General features: G+C 39.9%; 1 protein-coding gene across 1 annotated transcript; it reads right to left on the bottom strand.

Moving 5' to 3' along the window:
• Positions 1–1,542: 1,542 nt before the first annotated feature.
• Positions 1,543–21,186, bottom strand: TSPAN3 (tetraspanin 3). Its single transcript, XM_063449438.1, has 7 exons — positions 20,974–21,186; positions 14,109–14,300; positions 8,906–8,980; positions 8,383–8,484; positions 8,035–8,187; positions 6,542–6,625; positions 1,543–3,118 (listed from the first exon to the last, which is right to left on the bottom strand). Exons 1-7 carry the CDS (start codon positions 21,034–21,036, stop codon positions 3,026–3,028), a joined length of 762 nt encoding a protein of 253 aa, XP_063305508.1. The 5' UTR covers positions 21,037–21,186; the 3' UTR covers positions 1,543–3,025.
• Between the last annotated feature and the right edge of the window lie 355 nt (positions 21,187–21,541).

Genomic DNA, 21,541 nt, shown 5'->3' with positions numbered 1-21,541 from the left:
ACAATAGGTACAATGTATAGTTTATGTTAGCTGAATTTGTTCCATTCTCAATTTTCATGCATAACTTATTTAGGCCAAAGCTATAAAATACATACAAATTGTGTTGGCTCTCGGAATGACCCTATAGACATCAAACTGGTATCAAATTACAGACTCTGAACAGCCCCTCAGGAGATAATTCTTGGTGCTTTGAAGAATTGTTCTACGATTTGCTCCAACAACTCCTACATCATCATATAGCAATCTGATTCAACGCCAGTCACACCAGAAAAACACGTTTTTACGACCAAGCCCGTTGCTCAACTTCTAATGATGGGCTTTCACAGGCATAGGCAACCTTCGTCACTCCAGATGTTTTGGACTACACCTCCCACGATGCTTTGCCAGCATTATGGGTGTAAGAGCATTAAGGGGAATGTAGTGCACAACATCTGGAGTGTCGAAGATTGCCTACCCCTGGACTATCCAATGACTTGAAACAATGTCAGTAAAATAAGCATGGTAAAGTTACACTCCCGAGTACAGTAACACTGTATGCCCCATTCCTCTCCATTCAAATAATTACTATTTGTAAACATTGTTGCGGCTAGAAACCCACCCTGATAGGCAGGGGTTAAAAGCGGTATGGTCACCCACAAAAATAGAATTGTTATGAAATACATGTATAGACTGTTTTGGAACTTCACTGAAATTCCAACCGAGCCAAGATATACTTAGACAAAATAGGGACTACTTTGTCTTTCTATTTTTCCTACGCCTGACACTTCTAAACGCTGGGTGGAGACAACATAGAATATAAGAATCAATCCCTCCCGTCATCACCAGTGACGGCTGCAGGGAATTAGCTTTATTATGGAGGATCTTGCAAAATCGTCCATAGACCTCAATGCTGTACTCTAGCTTTCGGCAGAGATGTTGGCTCTTGGTGCAGGGTAAGTAGACAGGTTCAGGTAAGTAGAACTGACATTGGCAAAGTCCCCAGATGGTGACCGTGTTGCTTTAAGGAAGATATTCAGCTTCCATTAAAAAACAAGTGGCTGCCCTTCCTAGTTTGGCAAGATATCGCTACAAAAAATGCAAAAATTGAGTGATTTTCCTGCAGAAAATTCAGAAGATATCTTATTTTACTAGCTTTCTTTTTGCATATTTTTTTGTACATTAAAAAAAACAAAGATCAAATCCAGCCTGGAGTAATGCTTTCTTTCAAACTTTTAAATGTATGTTTGAACTTTTCATATGCTGAATCTTGATAGACTTCAAGGTTACGTTGTAAGGCATTACTCCGTAAATATATTCTAACAGGGGAGAAAAGCCCACTGCTTCCCTACCTAAACACTTGTTTAACTTTCAGCATTATCATCAAATTCAGTACCTCGTTTCATTTTTGGGCTATTGTTGCCCCTTCTCCACCTGCACTATACAAAAGTTTTATGGGTTTGTATCCTGTATACACACACCAAATAAAGGGACTTATTTAAACTAAAGTTCTAGGACCAAAGCAAACCTCAATTTGTTAAAAAATAATGGCAATAAACCAGACAATTTTTGTTTTCGGGTGGATGTTTTATTGAATCAGTCACTATTTACAGGTCAGTTCCAGTTACGGAAAATGTATCAAGATATATCTACATTTCTAATGTTTGCACCATCCGAAGTACAGTGGGAAACAAGGTAAGGGAGGGAAAAAAACAACATTAACAGTAGTACATATGATTTGCAGAAAAATTAGGTTTTGGAAATTGACCTGCTCAGCTTTAAATAGGGAGGGGGGGAATAATTTTCAAAAGCATGGTGATAAGCCATAGAATGTTCTATCTCAATATAGAGTGCTAATAGTCTCCAGTGTGCAGTCCAGTTAGAGAAGGCAGGTCCTTACACCAAGGATCTCTCCTCCTCTCTGTGTGTATTCCAATTTCAGTTTACAACGGCCTCCTTGCAGTACTGGATAAATAAGCCAAAATCAATGGCTTGTTTCATATGAAGCAACAGTTTATATGTTTTATATTAAAACTAAATTGGAGACAGAGAAATAAAACGGGGCTTTATTTACGAAGGTTCTTAGTAAAGGGACACATGCTTCCTACCCTGTTTGCAGGTATATGTTAAAGCAGCATTGCAGGTAAAAGCATTAACTACTTGGTGCATATTAACTCTTTGGGTGCCAAGTGTTCCGAGCGCCTCACTGCACACCACAGAATGCTTAAAGGGTTAAAAGAGAGGACTTAATCTCTGGAACATTGAAAGCAATTATCAAAACCTCTTAGGTCACTGCAAATTAAAGTATATTGAAACCCAGTCTTTATCACAAGGAAAACAGATGTAGACAGTGTTTTATAGCATTTTGAAAACACTTTTTTCCCCATAAAGGAGTCAAAGAGAGAGAATTTGACTCTTTCAGTAGTATCATCACACATGATGGATAAGCCATAAGACATCAACGAGACCCAATTATCTCAGATAATTCACATCATACAATCCATATATGGATTAAACATTTCTTCATTATCCTAAAAGTAACAGGCAAAGTTGTCGACAATACATATCGTACCTTTCCAGTCCCATTCAGGTGGTTTAAGCAATACTGATGTTGTCTGCGGTGTGAGAGGCCCTCTATGTGTATGACACAAGGGAATGATGCAGGTGACAAACATCAATAAGTAATACCAGAAGAGCCGTAAGTGCAGCAAGCACTCACACTCCACAGCATTTTGTAAGGCACTGCTCTGAACGCTGGCTCAGGTTTTTACTTAGAGTGGGCACAGAGCAATAATTATGCCACAATGCTGCTTTCCTTTGCTATTATACAACTAACAACAACTACCAATGCTAAAACCTAAAAATCAGCATAAAATAAAAACTCTACTAAAGTGACAGGCCGAGGGCAGAGATAAACAGTCAGTTTGAAGATAACATCAGCTGTGTGAAGTCAAGGTAGACAAGGGGAGCCTGCATCCCACTGCAGTGCCCTCTTGGACAGGTAGGGTTAAGGATCCAAAGCACAAGGGTCAAGAAAGCCTGGTGTATCTTATGCGTAGGTACCGCCAGTTATAAGCAGTTCATAGGCAGGATCGCGAGTTCTTCTGCAAAGAACAATGCAGGCACACAGCATTCCCAGGAGCTATAGAAAAGTACATTAAAAAACAAACAAAAAAAAACGTAAAACATTAAAGCAGTTTACTCATTTTGAATAAATGAGACAGTCCCGGTTGGAGCTGACACATTTTTAAGCATATTTTACAGGTGATGAGTTAAAAATATATCCAAAAACAATACATTATTAAATACTCACATTTAAAGGAAAACTATAGTCACCTAAATTACTTTAGCTAAATAAAGCAGTTTTAGTGTATAGATCATTCCCCTGCAATTTCACTGCCCAATTCACTGTCATTTAGGAGTTAAATCCCTTTGTTTCTGTTTATGCAGCCCTAGCCACACCTCCCCTGGCTATGATTGACAGAGCCTGCATGAAAAAAAAAACTGGTTTCACTTTCAAACAGATGTAATTTACCTTAAATAATTGTATCTCAATCTCTAAATTGAACTTTAATTACATACAGGAGGCTCTTGCAGGGTCTAGCAAGCTATTAACATAGCAGGGGATAAGAAAATCTTAATTAAACAGAACTTGCAATAAAGAAAGGATAAACTTTAGATGACTCTTTACAGGAAGTGTTTAGGAAGGCTGTGCAAGTCACATGCAGGGAGGTGTGACTAGGGTTCATAAACAAAGTGATTTAACTCCTAAATGGCAGAGGATTGAGCAGTGAGGCTGCAGGGGCATGTTCTCTGCACCAAAACTGCTTCATTAAGCTAAAGTTGTTCAGGTGACTATAGTGTCCCTTTAAACCCCCACAGGCTGTGCATATTCTACACTGAGCGCTCACTAAAACAGTTGCTCACTTCATTTTTATAGCACTGCTGAGCACTAGTCTTAAAGGAGCTTGTGGTTGAGTTGTCCACTTTTTATAGAAGAAAGCTAACAGCTGAAGTTCACCTCTCAGAAACCGTCATTACATTACGTTCACAGTTAATATTATTATTGGTATTTATATATCGCCTACTAATTCCGCAGCGCATTACAATATTATGAAAGGGGGGCGAAATTTACAATAAATGTGACAATTACACAGTGACACAGGAACAATAGGCAGAGGAGGGCCCTGCTCAAACGAGCTTACATAACGAAATGTAACCCAACCCACAGATTGCACCCAACATGTTTATGTGAATGGAGTGCCCCTTTAAATAAAAGCACTTCGCGAACTGCTACTCAAGACGACTGCCAAGCACATCAAGTTATATGTGTAAATTGTTAAATATATGTTAAGATGCCAGGTTTAAGCTATTCAAGCAATGGAAACAGGTATGGTTACATATAATCTTACTGAATTACAAGGCACTAGAACACTGGTGATAACTAGCCACTTGTTTGACTACGGATCAGAAGATTGTAGGTTCAAATCCTACCTGGCTCGGCATTTGTGTCTGTGATCATATAGTGGTTAGTACTCTGCGTCGTGGTTGCAGCAACCCCGGTTCGAATTTTTTAGCACTATTGAGGTAGCTCAGTTGGTAAATTCCCTGACTACAAAGCCTGTTCAAAACTGCAAGGTCACAGGTTTAAATCCTGGCAGGGTCAACTCAGCCCTTCATCCTTCCAAGGTCGATAAAATGAGTACCATTAATTACTATTCAGGTGCCGATTTGGTTAATTCTGAGAGCGTGCACTGAAAAGTGATTTGAGTCCCACTGGGAGAAAGGCATGATATAAATACTAGTTATTGGAAGTTTTACGTTTCTGAGAGGGTAATGGACGCATGGAATAGCCTTCCAGCTGAAGTGGTAGAGGTTAATACAGTTAAAGTGACACTATAGTAACACCGACCACTTCAGCTCAATGAAGTGGTCTGGGTGCAATGTCCCTCAGGTTTTAACACTTCAGATGTAAACATAGCAGTTTCAGAGAAACTGCTATGTTTACATTTGGGGTTAATCCAGCCTCTAGTGGCTGTCTTCCGGACAGCCACTAAAGGCGCATCTGCGACGCTGGATGCAAATTTCGCATCCATCGCGCAGAGCGTCCATAGGAAAGCTCCGCTGACGTCGGACGGGGGAGTTGACATCGGAGCCCGGCGCTGGATTAAAGTAAGTAACTGAAGGGGTTTAAACCCCTTCAGCGCCACGGGAGGGGGACCCTGAGGGTGGGGGCACCCTCAGGGCACTATAGTGTCAGGAAAACCGCTTTGTTTTCCTAACACTATAGTGATCCTTTAAGGAGTTTAAGCATGCGTGGGATAGGCAGAAGGCTGTCCTAACTATAAGATAAGGCCAGGGACTAATGAAAGTATTTAGAAAATTGGGCAGACTAGATGGACCGAATGGTTCTTATCTGCTGTCACATTCTATGTTTCTAGGTTTGAGACCAGCTGTGTAGAAAGCCAACAGAAACCACTAAATTATTAAGTTTAGTTTCTATAAAGTGCAACTTTGCAGCAGTTTTGTGCAGCTGCTGTCTTCTAAAACAAATAAACAAATGGAAACTCTCATTCTTAATGGTTGTAAATATAGCAAAGGAGGTAAGAAAAAAAAAAAAAAAACAACAACATTACCTCTGCCACGCTATGATGGTACATACACACTCAGGAATCTCACAGAGGATTTCCATATACGCACATGCCGTACTTTTAATTAGCTATTTGGGTGTGCTAAAAGGGAATTGACTGTTCTCAGTGTAGCACTATTGCAGCACACGGCATCACTAAAGAGTAACCTCTGGGTCCTGTTTTATGTCACGAAGCAAAAAAATATAACAACATCCATTGGCCGTCACTGTGCAATCTGGGGAGGAGCAGGAATGAGATTATGCAAGCCAGTGCACATCTCCCCTGCTTAAAGGGAATCTATAGACACCAGTGCCCCTGCCCCCTCAACCCTGCAATGTTAATTATTGCAGTTTCTTAGAAACTGCATTAATTATATTGCAAGGTTTACTTGTCCTCTAGCGGCTGTTTTCCCAGACATCCACAAGAGGTGCTACCTGGTATTTCGTGAAACGACGCTGGACGTCCAGCGTCTTGTAAAACCCCATAGAAAAGCACCTCGGCACTGGAATCAGGTAAATCAAAGAAAGATATATTTTTTTTTTTAACCCTTTCTTGACAGGCGTGGGGTGGACCACGGAGGCAGAGGGACAGTAGTGGTAGGAATATAGTTTTGTATTCCTAACACTTTAATCACTTCTAGACAAGTATGTGTGTGATACTGCATATGCTAGTGTGCTTGTATGTATGTATTTGATTTTGCATGCTGGCGTGCTTCTAAGTATGTATGTATGTAACTGCTTCTTTATGTATTTGATTGTGTGTGTATGCTTGCATACTGGGTGAATAGGTAGTTTTATGTGCAAGGACAATAAAGTACACACAGATTTGGCTGAGTCGAGGGCAGCCAAAAACTTAAATACATGCTTGTACTGTCTAAAATGAAAAGGAAAAAGATACTCACATATGTGAACCCTTAACCTCCATCCAGAACTCACCTGTATTGCAGCAAATGCCAGTGCTGCCCAAATCACATACATCATTATCTGTTGTAATTTCTCAACAACTAGTGCCTCGCAACCCTATAGTAGGAAACAATCAGAAAAGAGAAATGGCATCACTCAGAGAACTAAAATAGAAATCGGTTCATATACATATAAACAGACAAAGGAGGATGCCTTGTGATCTGATAACAAACTTTGTCCACTTAGCTTATCAAACTACCATAAATAGGTTTTATTAATTAAACTGTGAATTGAGGACATTAGAACGACAACTTTAGTTTAAGGAAGATCAGTTGAAAAAGATTTAATGAAATGCAGTAAAAATAAAAAAAAATAAAAATGTAAAAGCCCAAAACTATTTAAAGATACATACCTTAATAGTTCCCAGCCAAAATCATAGTATAGTAGGTCTGCCTGTAAGAGGACTGCTCCAACATCAGGAATAGACCTACAATCAGTTGTTTAGTCTTTTCTTATTTTATAAACCTCCTTCTTAAGTACTTCATCCATAAAGAGCGGTTTCACTTATCACTTTGGATGAGTAGAATTGCTCTGTAAACTGAGAGTACCTGTAGCATGGCTGTCATTTTATTTATTTATTACTAGTATTTATAAAGCACCAACAGATTCCGCAGCACTGTACAATTAGTGGAGAACGTACAATATACACAGACAAATACAAGAGGTAGAGAGGGCCCTGCCCGTAAGCTGATATCTAGCCATTGGAGCTCTTTATACAAAGTGCTTAGTTAGATAGCCCGTGAGCTTACAATCTAAAGGATACCGTGGGGATTTGAGACAAGAGGTAGTAGGGGAAATTTGGAGGTGATGGCTAAAAGAGTTAACAGAGAGAAGCAGCTATTGGTAAAATACAAAGGGAATGAAAAGGTAATTGAGTGAGAATCTCAAACAGCTGGTGGAACATGCTATATATGTAATAGGGGAGGGTGGGTGGGAAGTGGTGAGAAAAAATGCAGAGCTTCACTGAGTTTGGGTGTGAGATGAGACTGAAGAACAGAGATGGAGATTGAATAGTTATATGAAAGTATTTACAGCTGGGAGGAGAATAGGAAAGAGGAGGGGGGGGACGACGGAGGAGGGTTGAGTAGCCATGTGTTTACATATGTTTTAGTAAATATGGCTATCAGCACAGCCATGGCTTGGCTCTCTCCTGGCAGAAGAGCACTCCGCTCAAGTTTGCGTGTGCAGCATAGGAGAACAATTAACACAAGCAACCCAAACCTGGAGTGGCACAGCCAGAGCTACAGTGAGCTGAGAACATGCTTACAGTGACGTTTCAGCGAAGTATCTGAAGGCCACGTCATAATGATCACAGCACATTCTAATATTTTTAGGGCAGACTGACCAAAGGGTGGATTCCTGACTGTTGAGCCACAGAACCCATAGTGCTTTGCCAGTTGATGTTCTAGGTTTATAACAGTAGATAAATCTGACTGAGAACAGGGGTGCGTGTGCATACCGCTCACCTCGGAGTACAGGTCCCCAGGCCTGCTCATGCTTCCTGTGCAGTTGAAAGCTGTTTCTTTACAGCAGCTTAGAGGAACACTGTTGTTTTTTGCTTCAATAAACCAGGGGGTTTTCTCCCAATCTGAAAAGTTGTGGATTCCGCAGCAGTGTAACTGCGAAAAGGAGAGAAATGTCATAACCACACGATTTCTTTCACTTAGCTATATAACATTGCTTTTAGATTTCAGACAAATTGTTTCATCCCACACATTATCACCGCTTTAATTAGCACTGCACTTTTTTTGTGTGTTCATAATTCCTGGCCACTTACTGAAAAACAGATCACCTACTGTGAATGACAACCTTACCTGCCTTTGGACATAATCGATGGCCCGGCTGGCTGAGTCGGGGGATACGCTGTTGTACTGCTGGAATACATTTGAGATGCTCTTATCAACTTCATCTTGCACCTGTAAACACAGAGCATAGCTGGAGTATCCCGGTACAGTGTACAGCACAGATAGCAATGGTATATATCGCCTAAACCAAAAGCTTTTGGAACAGTGAGAACAGACTATAAGTTAGCCAGCCTTTCTGTATGGGTCTGTTATTTATGGCAGGATCAGTGTGATAGTCTTATAGGTTCTCTCCATAATGACACAAGTGAGCAAGACTTGGATGGATCCTGAGCAGGGACTAATTGAAGGACAAGTTACTGAGTTTTGTCTGTTCATAAATTAGATTTTTGGCTAATTCACACCATTGTATTTTTTAAGCAAAGTATTAAAAAAAAAAAAAAAAGCTTGAAATCGGCAATAAGGTATTTCTATTATACAATATATATGTGCACATATCTCATTACGTCCTTCCAACAGGGCTGATAAGACTTACTTTTGCTCTATAGATGTATCCAAGGACTACTACAACAACTTCCGTTACAAACACCAAAAGAAGGATGATCACAAACTGCAAAACAAGGTTACAGTTCAGTCAGCTACAGACGTTACCATGTGTTAAAGAATAGCTCAATAGTTCATGAAATAACTTTCCTAAAGATAAACGTGTTGATATGACTGATTCTTACTTATAGATCCACACTCTAGCAGACTATAGTATAAATCATTCTCAGTCATCCTAACTGTATCTGAAGGGACTACTTGGGTAGACTATGGTCATTCTTTTTTTTTTTTTTTTATTTATAATATTTTATTAAGTTTTTAACATAGATATATATAAACATTCATACAAAGACATTGTCATTTTACAAAGAGATATGGTACAAAAATTGCATATTAAAGTTCTTTCGATTGCAGTACAAATTCTATTATTCAGAACCAATCTTTTTGTGTTTTCCCCTTCTTTTCTAACAATAATTCCATATCATGCAACAGACAAATACAAAAAATCAAAACATTTATTCTCCGATGTTGACATTACATATGGATTTTTGGGTATTCGGTTCCGTTTTCTACCATCATTCCCCATCCCCAAATGTCCAGTTTATAAGAATAAAAATTCTTTTCTGTAAACTTGCACAGCCTATCTTAATGAGGTGGTCAGACTCCATCTGCCTGTACTAAGAAGCACCAAGGTCTCTGTCAATTTTTTTCCCAATAAAACAACAATACACACACACACACCTTTCGCTATACCAAGATTCGAGGGGGAGAGGGTTAGGGGGAACAAACTTTTTCAAGCGCTATGAAGCACAATAACCAGGGTTCAAGAGATGCTTGTCTCCAACCGTCCTTTTATACTACAGAGCCTTATATTTGTATACCTATCGGTCTATCGTTCTTATTTTCCCATAACCTTAAGACCCACATCATGTGTTGTTGCAAGAGTCATGGAGAGAAAGACTGGGGAAGACTCTATGAAACGTATTACGTTTCAGTCATAATTTGGCAATTTTCATTCTGAAGAAGATGGTATTAAGTATGTGTAATAATTTGTTAAGGCCCTTTCCTTTTCTAATTCCCCTTTCCTCCTTCCTCTTGGTTATAAGTCCCTTTCTTAGATGTTTCTACCTTGCCCTAGATTTCCCTATTGCCCTGGCCCTCTATTAACAAAACCTAGGGGGGGGAAAAAAAAAAAAAAAAAAAAAAAAAAGGAGAAAAAAAAAAAAAGAAAATCACACTCCCGCCGAGGGTCAGTCCCGAGTCAGTCTTAAGAACCCGAAGGGCAACACACATCCTTCTAACTACTAATCAGGTTTCTCATAACCACAAGTATCTTAAAGGTGAATGCACAGGGTTCACCCCCAGCCACAGATCCATAGCATATACATCTTAGTGTAAATTAAGAATCATTTCCTCTACCTAATTTTATAATCCATTTCTGCCATTGTTCAATTCTCGGATTAAAGTAGTGTTCTTGTCTTAATATCCCTATTTCCATTTTACAGTTATTCAAGACCTGCTGTTTTATCAGCTCCCAAGTCGGGGGGTCTGGGTTTTTCCAGAATCTTGCAAGAGTAGCTTTAGTTTCAATGAGAATGTGGATTATTAACTCTTTTTTATCCTTTGGAATTATAGGCCAGCCCAAGTGCAATATCATAGAACTACAGGTGTAATCAAGATCTACCTCTATTACTTCCCTGCAGAATTTCGCTACCTTTTGCCACAATGAAGATATAATCGGGCATGACCACCATATATGGACGTAGTCTGCTCTCAATGAAGCGCAACGCCAGCAGAGATATTGAGATCCTGGATATATTTTTGTTAATTTAGTTGGAACATAATGCCATCTATTGATGACTTTATAATGACTTTCCGTTAGGTTTAGGCAATGTGAAGCTTTCAATACCGCTTTATTGGCCTTAAGCCATTCCTTTCTCGTAATTATAATTTGTAAGTCTCTTTCCCATGCTTTTAGGGCTGGAAATTCAGGGATTGCCTTATACTTACTAAAAAGTTTTAAGCTTTTAGAAACTAAATTTTTATTATGTCTGATGTTTATCAAGTCTACAAAAAGTTGTAATCCCTCGGAAATCTCAGTTATTCTGTGTCTCATTAGAAAATGTTTTATCCTTAAATACGCAAAACTTTCTCTATAAGAAAGCAAAAAAATTTGTTTAATCTCCTCAAAAGGTCTAATTTGTTGCTGTTGGAATAGCTGATCTATTCTATTAATACCTTTGCTTAACCATGGCTCTAGATTTAAATCCTCCATATTACTGGCCAATACGTGCAGTGGTAGATCAATGATAATTTTATCTTCAATCTTGAGTCTTTTTTTCCAGATTCTCCATTGACCCAATAGGTTAGCTAGGATTATACCCATATCATCTTTCTCAAACTTATCTATACTCCAGAATAAAGTCGTTAGGTCCGGAACTGCCGCTTTCCTAGCCTCAATTTTTTCCCATGTTTCACCACAAGAACTCTCTTTCATAGAGGAAATAACATGCGCAAATGAACAAGCTTCATATATGTCCATAATATCAGGGATTCCCATCCCTCCCAATTTAGGCTTTAAATTCAGAATTTTTTTATTAACTCTGGGTTTTTTCCCCAGCCATATATATTTATCTAAAGCAGCTTGAATCATCATGAGCCATGGTTTAGGCATTTTCAATGGTAACATACGGAATATATAACTCCATCTAGGAACCAAATAAGACTTTACAATGTTAATTCTACCTGTCCATGATATCTCTGCTGTTCTCAAGTCCTTTAGTTGTTTATTAATTTGCATCATTAGAGGTAGAACATTATATTCCATAATCCTAAAAGGATTACTGGAAATCTTAATGCCTAGATAGGGAATACATTTTTTTGCCCATTCGAAACTATATTTCGCTTTAATATATATTTTCTCTTCCTTCTTTATATTTTTGGCAAGAATAGTTGTCTTATCTACATTTAACTTAAAGTTGGAATAGTACCCAAATTCATAAATCACCTTTAACAATTCGTCTATTGATAATATAGGGTCTGATATAGTGATTAGGACATCATCTGCATAAAGTAAAGTTTTAAGTTCCTCTTGACCTATTGTTATTCCCTTTATTTTCTCATTAGACCTGATGTCACAAATCAAGGGTTCTATATATATCAAATATAGCAGCGGGGACAGAGGACACCCCTGTCTTGTCCCATTTCTTATGTTAAACCACTCAGAGGTTATTCCCCTACCGATTGTTCTTGCCATTGGGGAGCTATACAGGGCCATGATAGCGCTCAGAATCCAGCCTTCGAAACCAAAGGCCTTTAATGCCTCCCAAAGGAAGTCCCATCTGACCCTGTCAAAGGCCTTCTCCGCGTCCAATGACAGGGCCAGCAATGGAGTGCCTGATTCTTGAACGTGTTCCAAAATGTCAATCACTGTCCTTATACTATTATTTGATTGTCTGTCCTTCATAAATCCAACCTGGTCTCCATGGATTATGGACGGGAGTACTCTTTGTAATCTCTTTGCCAAAATACTTGCATATATTTTTATATCGGAATTTAGTAAGGATATAGGACGATAATTCCCCACTGATTCCGTCGATTTATCTGGCTTTTGTATGGGAATTATATTAGCATATAGTAATTCGTTGGGCAAATCTTTTTCTCTAGCTATGCTATTGAAAAGATCTTCAAGGTGTGTTACCAACACGTCCTGGAACTGTTGGTAAAATATATTTGGAAAGCCGTCCGGCCCCGGGGTTATGGTCATTCTTTATTGTATAGCTTGCTTGGCAAAATTCAAAGCCAAAACAAACACCATGGCATCCTTCTGTTATAAAATATGGCACTCTTTGTCCTGCTGTTGAGGGGGACATCAAGCATACAATCCGATGTTAAAACGTGAAGTACTGGTAGGGGGGATTCCACAGCTCTGCTTTAATTAGCTCACAAACACTGAAATTATTACTTTTACAGCTGAAGTTTAACTTGACTTTTATCTTGCCATGTAAGCTCTTTAACAGAAAATATTTAATTTTCCATTAAACAGGTAACGTAAAAAAAGAGAAGTAAAAAAACAGATCTATATTGGTTTAAAGGAACAGCCTAAAGTTAATAATAAATATATTTGTAACCTTCAAGCATTCCCTTGCAGGCTTATTTAAAAAAATGAAACCCAACTTTTGGCAGCTGCTCGGCCCTTATCTTATTCCAATACAATGCATCTCCAGCCTCCAACATCATCATGTTGGGCATGATGATGCTGAACGTGAAGATCTTTACTTTTTAATGGTTTTCAATAAGGAAGTACCTCCTGTGGTTGTCAGTGTGTTGGCCATTAGAGGTGTGGTTTAGGGATAATGTTAATTTCTCAGAAGAATAAAAAAAAAAAAAAAAAAAAAGAAGAACAAAAAAAATTATGCACTAATACCATTTCATAAATGTGAACTGGTTATGGAGCTATGAGAATTGTTTAAAGGGACACTGTAGGCACCCAGACCACTTCAGCTCATTGAAGTAGTCTGGGTTTTGTGTCCCTTTTGCACTTAGTGCTGCAATGTAAAATGTTTACTGCAATGTTTACATTGTAGCTCTAAGTCTACCCACAGTAGCTGTCTACCAGACAGTCACTAGAGGGCTTCCGGAATCGAAACAGTCCTTTGGTCCGTTATCTGACTCTGGACGTCCTCACGCTCTGCATAAGGACCTCCAGCGTCAGATAATGTTTTCCTATGGGGAAATCCTAATGCGAGCGCGGCCAAGGAGCGTGGGCGGACAGGGACATCAAGTGTTGGTGGTAATACATTAAAAACTACTCCGGTCACATAAGGTGGGCAAATCACCCACAACTGTGTAGATTACGTGAGCTTCAGGTAAGTAAAACAAACATACAAAATGTACAGTGTGTTAGCAAAATATATTTGTATTTGAAATGTGAATTCTGGTGTGTAAATAGAGATCTGAAGAACATGCAGTGAGCTCAGTCCCAGAATGATAATGGAGCCATGTCATTATAAAGTAACACTCACATTTTACATAAAGATAGAATAAAGACAGTGCTGGGATTTCATTAAAATTGGAACAGTCCATTTCTTGTGCACTACTCATCATGTTGCAACTGCACGTTAAGATGTGAATGAATCGAACTGACAAGTATGGCAGAACAGATGAGGCATTAGATAGAGGCGTGATGTACTTACTGTTGCTAATCCACAGCGGCTTTCTCGAATTGTGGCGCAGCAGCCAATCAAACCAATGATGAACAGGAGGGCTCCTGCAGCTATGATTATTACACCTGGAATCAGGGTATACACATCTTCAAAAAAGTGGTCATAGTCATCGTAGGTGATGAAAACATAGGCTCCCACATAACATAAAATGCCTGCCGCTGCCTGCGAAGAAATTAGAGAAAATAGTGTAAAAATCTAGCGTCATGACTCGAAGCAGATCACACAGAACTTTCATGGAGCTCAAAATGTTTTATGGCATTATGATCAAAAATAGATGAATTCAATTATATTGTCACAAGAAATCCAAGCAAATGTATAGATCTGGAGATATAAAACATGTTACTTTAGTCCTGGAGACATCATATGCAAATTACTATTTTACAAGATGGAAACCTGCATTTGGAGCTGCATGAAAAGACGGTCCCAGAACTCAACAAACGTGCCAGTGAATGTCTGCAAAAAAACTCAAGCACACTTAATAAAGATCTGAGACACAATACTCGCAATACTGTTACTCCTATACATCTGTTTAGAATTCTGTGACATGTTTGACATAACCAATTAGTGACTGTTAAAGTTTTTTTCAATATGCATAAAGTGGAGTGACTACAAATTCTATCCGCAGTGCATCCAGACTAGGGTGGATCATTCCCAATGTATCAATAATCACCGAGAAAGTTTGACACGGCATATATAGATGGCGTTTAGGCAGATTTCATAAGAAAACCAGACAAGATTGTGGATCCCACAATGCTTTACATCTTCCAACCATTTTTGGCAAAAGGTATTGTTAAACAGAAACCAACACCACAAACTGATATTTGTTATGCTGTAATACACAGCATATATTAAAGTGTTACTACAAGAACCATAACCACTTCCACGATTCACTTCAAGCAGCATCACTAGTGTGTCATTAGCCGGCCCAGATCCAGACTTCCTAACTTGGTGTCAATTCTTTGCATATTTGGCATCTGTCATCACTTGGGTATTGTAGTAACCATGCAGCCTCTGCAAATATCTACATAATACCATCTCTAGAGTACTAACAAACAGATTGACACAAAAGTATTGAAACAGGGATACACCGTACTGTTTTCTAGATACAGTATATTTCCTATGCTCACCCTAAAGAGCAGAAAAGAGAGAAAATGGTAGATATTTGTAAGGACAGAAAACCCCCTTCAGTCTGATTGCTCCAGTATGAAAGTATAGGGCCAGGAACACAAACAGTGATTTTAACACTATAGGATCAGGAATACATTTCTGCCCTCTCCTGGCCCCCCATTTAATATAGTACAAGCATACCTTTATTCCAGTCTGCTAGTGCTAGCTCTGCCCTTGACCCGCCTCCTTGGCTGAAATCATCAGCAGTGATGATCTGAGCCAATCACAATGCTTTCCATAGGAAAGCATATGATTGACTGAGATTTCCAAAGGGGCGGGGCAGGGGACGGAGCCAAACACAGTCCTGGCCAATCAGCATCTCCTCATAGAGATGCATTTAATCAATGTATCTCTATGAGGACATTTCAGTGTCTCAATGCAGAGGGAGGAGACACAGAATGTCAGTGCTGCACCCCAGGAAAAACCTCTAGTAGCCATCTGAGAAGTGCATTCTCTCAGGAAAAATAAAACAGTTTACAGCAAAAATCCTGCAGGGAAGGACTATACTCACCAGAACAACTACAATAAACTGAAGTTGTTCTGGTGACTTTATAGTGACCATTTAACTATTCTATGTGAGGTCTATCCACTTCAAATAATTTCTCTTCCAAATGGCCTCTAGATAACCGACACTGTTACCTCGGAGCTCAGTGATAAATCTCACTGGAGATCCTACTTACCCATGTCAAATTAAAGCAACCTAACTAAGAATAAAAGGTATCAAGGGTCACATCACCATAGTGAACCCAAAACAAGCATAATGTGCAACATACGCGTGCCCGATGCACATTTGGAGTCGGCAATAACCAAAAAGAGTGCTGCAATATTTATATACATAAACAAACAAACAAACATGTCTATTAAACCACCCCACCACCGCATAGAACACAGTGGCAGGAGGTTCTACGCTATAAAATAATATGATGGTTAGCATTTAATTAACAAGAACCTTTCCCTCGGGCGTTTGGAAGGTAAGTCTGTTTACAGAGAGCAGGTACTGTGGTAGTACAATCACACACATTGTTCAGGGTTTGCTAAACAGAAAGCTTCACCATTTACTGAATAGACATTCAATACATTAATCTCTCCTACAGGACTCTGGCCCAACCACATCCTGCCACATCCCAATTGTACAAACACATTCAATACAGATATATCAACTGGTGCGTGCCGCACACTTATCTCATTTCCAGTGACTCACCTGTATCCAGAAGTTATTGGTTATTTGCTCATATATGTGAAAACGTATATAGGAGGACCCATATATAAATAAAACAACCACATTAATAGGAACATTTTTTTCGTAACAAAAAAACTGCAAAGTCAACAAAATGTAACATCTGCACAGGTAGACCTGGCGTTTAGCAGACCCCTCCCAGGCCAGGAAGGAGCTCCACCAGTCAGACGGGAAAATGAATTTTTAACAAAAAAAATGTAAACTGGGTACGGTACACAGAAACATAGCATAGCATCATAACCAGTTCAAACAGATGCAGTGGTTCTGGTGCCAAGGGTGTCTCAAACACAGAAAAGCACTAAACATTTATATAAAGCAAGTGAAGAGGTAGATATCACCGTGATGTATAACTCAGGACAAACTACATATAAACTACCTGCTTTCTGCTCCTTTATAAAGATAAAACATACACGAAGCATAATGCATTTCGCAGTACGCAATATGCATGTCGTAGCGCACACAAAATAGGAATACAAGGTCATCTAAACACTAGAAAGGAGATTTTACAGACTATCTGTATGACATTTTGGCACATCTGCAGAAGTGATGATAGAAACTGGATTCATGTGTGGCATCATTCATCTATCAAACATCTGGAGAATATGCAACACATGAATCGCTTTATTTTCCATTTATTAGAGTTCATGATAATACAGTAATTGCTGCTTGGAGATGGCATAACATGCCCACACATCTAGCATCCTCCCACTGGGCCGTTCTGATTTGAAAATGTCCGGGACAGTTCTTTCCCCCCAGTCCAGCCCTGTTCTAAACAAATTAACAGTTACAATTCACTGTAATGGTCATGCTGCCTTGAGTGCCTCGGCACTGTCCGCTGGCTTAGTGTAAAGCCATTTAAAGATGGTTTGATATAAGCTTGGAATTCTTATGGAAAGCAGGGACATATCCAATCAAGGTCAGATTGATAATGCAGAATTAAAAGGACACTGCAATCAACATAACTACTCCAGCGTACTGTATTGGTTATGGTGCCAGGAGCGCCCTGATGCCCACCCATGCAAGAAGTCAAAACGTTTAATAACTGCATTATAGGACACCTAATAATCCTCCCCCCTGCGCAATGGTACCATCATTGTGATGTCAATATACTCCTGGCACCATAACCACTAAAGTGTGCTATAGAGGTTATTGTGCTTAAAGTATTCCTTAAATTATTTCACATTATCAATGTCCTTTTCATTCACCATGGAGGACATTGACAGGCCCAGAGTGGAGGAGCGGGTTAGCCCCATGCACTGAGCTATTCGGCTTATGTTGCTCAAAGCACCCCCGGTAATTGTTACATTTCTTGACCTATGAATTAATGAATTATTTAGCCAAGCTCAGTTACTGAGAATTACAAAGGTTTCCTAACTAAAAACCTTGGACAGTGATTACATACTAAATAGAATTATTTTCAGTCCACTGGTGTGACTATTGAAGTGTTTCATAAAACTGATACGAATTAACTTGCTATAAACAAGAGGTTTTATGTGGATTTATACATATTTCTAATAAAAATGGAATCCCTGTAACATTAAAAGAAAAAACAACACGTATTTAACATTAGAGTCTTCCTTTAGAACAAGCATATACAGAACAACTAAAACATTAACGACAAAATATTGTCATTACATTAAAAAAAAAAAAAACACAAGTTACTCATGTGCTTTATGGCTGCTGGTAAAACAGAATACTCTCCAAGATATGTTTCAAAAGTTAGGGTAATGCAACATTTTATAAAACAGCTGTAAGGTTAGCAAGTACAAACACCCAAACATTAAAGGGACACTCCAGACCACTTCTGCCCATTAACCTTGCAACTGTAAATATTCATAAACTGCAATATTTACCTTGCAGGGTTAACTCCTCCTCTAGTGGCTGTCTAGTAGACAGCCACTAGAGGGCACTTCCGGGTTTATAGCACACATTCCGTGTGCTATAGCGTCGCTGGACGTCCTCACGCTATGTGAGGACCTCCAGCATCGCTGAAATTTCCATAGGAAAGCACTGAAGCAAATTTTCAACGCTTCCTATGGGGAGGTCTAATGCGCATACGTGGCATTGCCGGGGGTCTCCCCCGCCGGATGATGTCGGCGGGGAGGAGCGTGAGCGGACCCTGAACCAGCACCGAGTGACATCAGCGCTGGATACAGGTGAGTCACTGAAGGGGTTTTAACCCCTTCAGCAACTTGGGATGGGGAGTGGGAGTGGAAGGGAGAGGGGACCTGCAGTGCCAGGAAAATGGTTTGTTTTCCTGCCACTGGAGAGTCCCTTTAAAGGAACACAATAGGGTCAGGAACACAAACATGTATTCCTGGCCCTATAGTGCTAAAATCACTAACTAGCCCCCTGTCCTCCTAAATATAGTAAAATCTTAACTTTATTCCAGTCAGCTACTGCTGGCTCTGCCCTTGATCTGCCTGCTTGGCTGACATATTTAGAAGTGGTGTTCTGAGCCAATCACAATGCTTTCACATTGGATTGGTTGAGCTTGTCAAGGAGGCAGGGGCAGAACCAGCTCAAGCCAAACAGCATCTACTCATAGAGATGCTAAGCGTCTTCATGCGGAGGGTAGAGACACGGAGACACTGAATGTCAGTGCAGCACTGCCCCAGGAAGCACCTCTAGCGGCCACCTGAGGAGTGGCTACTGGAGGTGTCCCTAGGCTGTAATGTACACACTGCCTTTTCTCTGAAAAGACAAGGTTTACTTCAAATAAGCCTGAAGGTACTGGCTGTACTCACCAGAACAAATACATAAATCTGTAGTTGTTCTGGTGACTATAGTGTCCCTTTAAATGGAAATAGGAAGATAAACTTGTAAAACATGCAAAACTGCAAATCCACTTTTTCCTCGGGATTAATATATAAACTATGTGGAATTACTGGTATTTCTTACTATTGTATATAACCCTGCAAATTGTTACCTATAACAGTTTAAAATCTACATATCGTCCACAATACATACATGTAGCATGACTGCCTTCCTGCATTGTTCACACCTACAAAACTCTCACCGGACTGCACCCACCATTGAATTCTCTTCTCCCTAAACTCCAATCTATCAAGAAAGCTTTAGAAAAAGAAAAACCAACACTGCTTTTAGGCAGCATATCAGCTAAGCATCTAACTTCTTTCCCTTTTATTTTCATTACTCCCAGCTCACCCTGTTTACAGACCATTCTGAATATAATGGACATTAGTGTTACCGTTTGTGTAATTCTACTCCACTTCCTTCAGATGGTAAGACTTGAAGGAGGGACCGCATCGCCTCTTTTTCCTGTAAATCACTCGTCTTGAAATATAAATTTAGGTCTCACACATCCATTGTACAAATCTGTAGAATGTTAAGTTTTCTAACTTCTAATAATTTTCACTATATTGGGTACAAAAATGTTTAAACGTGGCTTTGACAAAGTATGAAAATAAAGAAGCAATGAAGTTATATACGGACACAAGAATTCCTAACCATGAAACAGTTAAGTTTCAACACCTGAGCATTGATGCAAAGGATTAGAAAATACCAAGTGTATCTTTTCATTATAGAATTTAGCATTAAGGTAAATTCCAGCCAAGGTTTTTATAGTGCAACATATCACTCCACACATTGTTTCTGCTTGAGGACTTACAATGTGTCTAAGTGACAGTGGACTGACTGTTCTAGAATTTTCACTTCACCTGTCCCAGAAAACCTGAAGCTGGAGTGCATTGAGAACAGAGATGATAAGATTTCAGTGTGGATCATCTGGTGAAACTGATCCCCTCCAGGCCGACAATCTGGAATTACACTTAGCCATGCAAAGCACAAAAGGCACATCCTACTTCACAATGCCATTCACAACACACAGAGAGGCAGGTTGGCCAATCAATGGCCAGGGATCAACCCCCCCCCCCTAGCCTGACATGTTGCTTAATTTAACCCCTTCACTGCTATTATGGGGTAATCTAGTTAACAGCATGAGCATTTCTTTTGCCAACAACAACAACAACTTTCTTTCCCCTTAAATTAAAAAAAAAAAAAACACAATACAACAAGCTCATAAGGCACACAAAATCACAGAGTCCATAACAAAGGAGGCCAAAAAAGGAGAAAAAAAATACCAACCTGTTCTAGAACTACAACTCCCGTGATGCCTTGTCAGTCTTAGAATTGGCAGCGCATTATAGGAATTGTAGTCCAAACAGCTGTCACTCTACATTTGGCCATTTCTGCTCCATAGCCTACGTGGCCCTCACATTAACACCAGCATAGGCTCACACAGCGCTGCGGATCATATCAAGCGGTGCTGGCAGACCCTGACACTAGCACAGAGCTGGGCACTACATTTCCCATGATGCTCGTCCAGCTGGAGGGTTGGCTGAGCATCATGGGAGCTGTAGTCCCCAGACACCGTTTGTATGGAGGTTATACAATCCGATAGCGACTCACCCAGAAGATGAGGTTCAGGAAGACCAGCACGGTCTTGGAGGAGATGACCCCGCACTGCCCCATGGCTGGCTTTCCAAGATGGCGGCCCCCCCGCTGTGTGACGCAGCTCCCGGCCTCTACCACCGGCGGTGTCCCGCGGCAACCAGAATTTGCCCTCGCGCTGGCTGGCTGACAGGCTGGTTCTTTCTCGCTCGCTCCCTTTCACGTGACGCGCGCACGTCACATCCCTTTACCCTGACCGCACGTCCGTGGAGCGCGCGCCGCCATGTTTGATGAGGGCAGATTCTCCCTGGCTCTCTTTACAGGATTATTATTATTATTATTATTATTATTATTATTCACTGGACAGTGTGAGCTGCCAGGTGATCAGAGTGACTTTAATGAATGAACTGCAAATATATAAAACCATGGCTGACCTGGAGAATTTTTCCAATTCAGCTATTTTTGCACTTAGAGGGACACTACATTCACCAGAACAAGTACAGCTTAATGTAGTTGTTCTGGTGAGTATAGTCAGTCCCTGCCGGCATTTCATCCCCTGGCTGCATGTGAAGAAAACGGTTTCATT

Source organism: Pelobates fuscus, chromosome 3 (genome assembly GCF_036172605.1).
Source record: "Pelobates fuscus isolate aPelFus1 chromosome 3, aPelFus1.pri, whole genome shotgun sequence".
In the NCBI taxonomy this organism is placed as follows: Eukaryota; Metazoa; Chordata; class Amphibia; order Anura; family Pelobatidae; genus Pelobates; species Pelobates fuscus.
This window is presented reverse-complemented; position numbering and strand designations above follow the sequence as displayed.

Coding starts and splice junctions, on each gene's coding strand:
- TSPAN3 (XM_063449438.1), bottom strand. CDS start 21,036: ATGGGGCAGTGCGGGGTCATCTCCTCCAAGACCGTGCTGGTCTTCCTG. Junction 8,981..14,108: donor GCCGCTGTGGATTAGCAACA/GTAAGTACATCA, acceptor CTTGTTTTGCAG/TTTGTGATCATCCTTCTTTT. Junction 3,119..6,541: donor TGGCATTTGCTGCAATACAG/GTGAGTTCTGGA, acceptor ACTTTTCTATAG/CTCCTGGGAATGCTGTGTGC.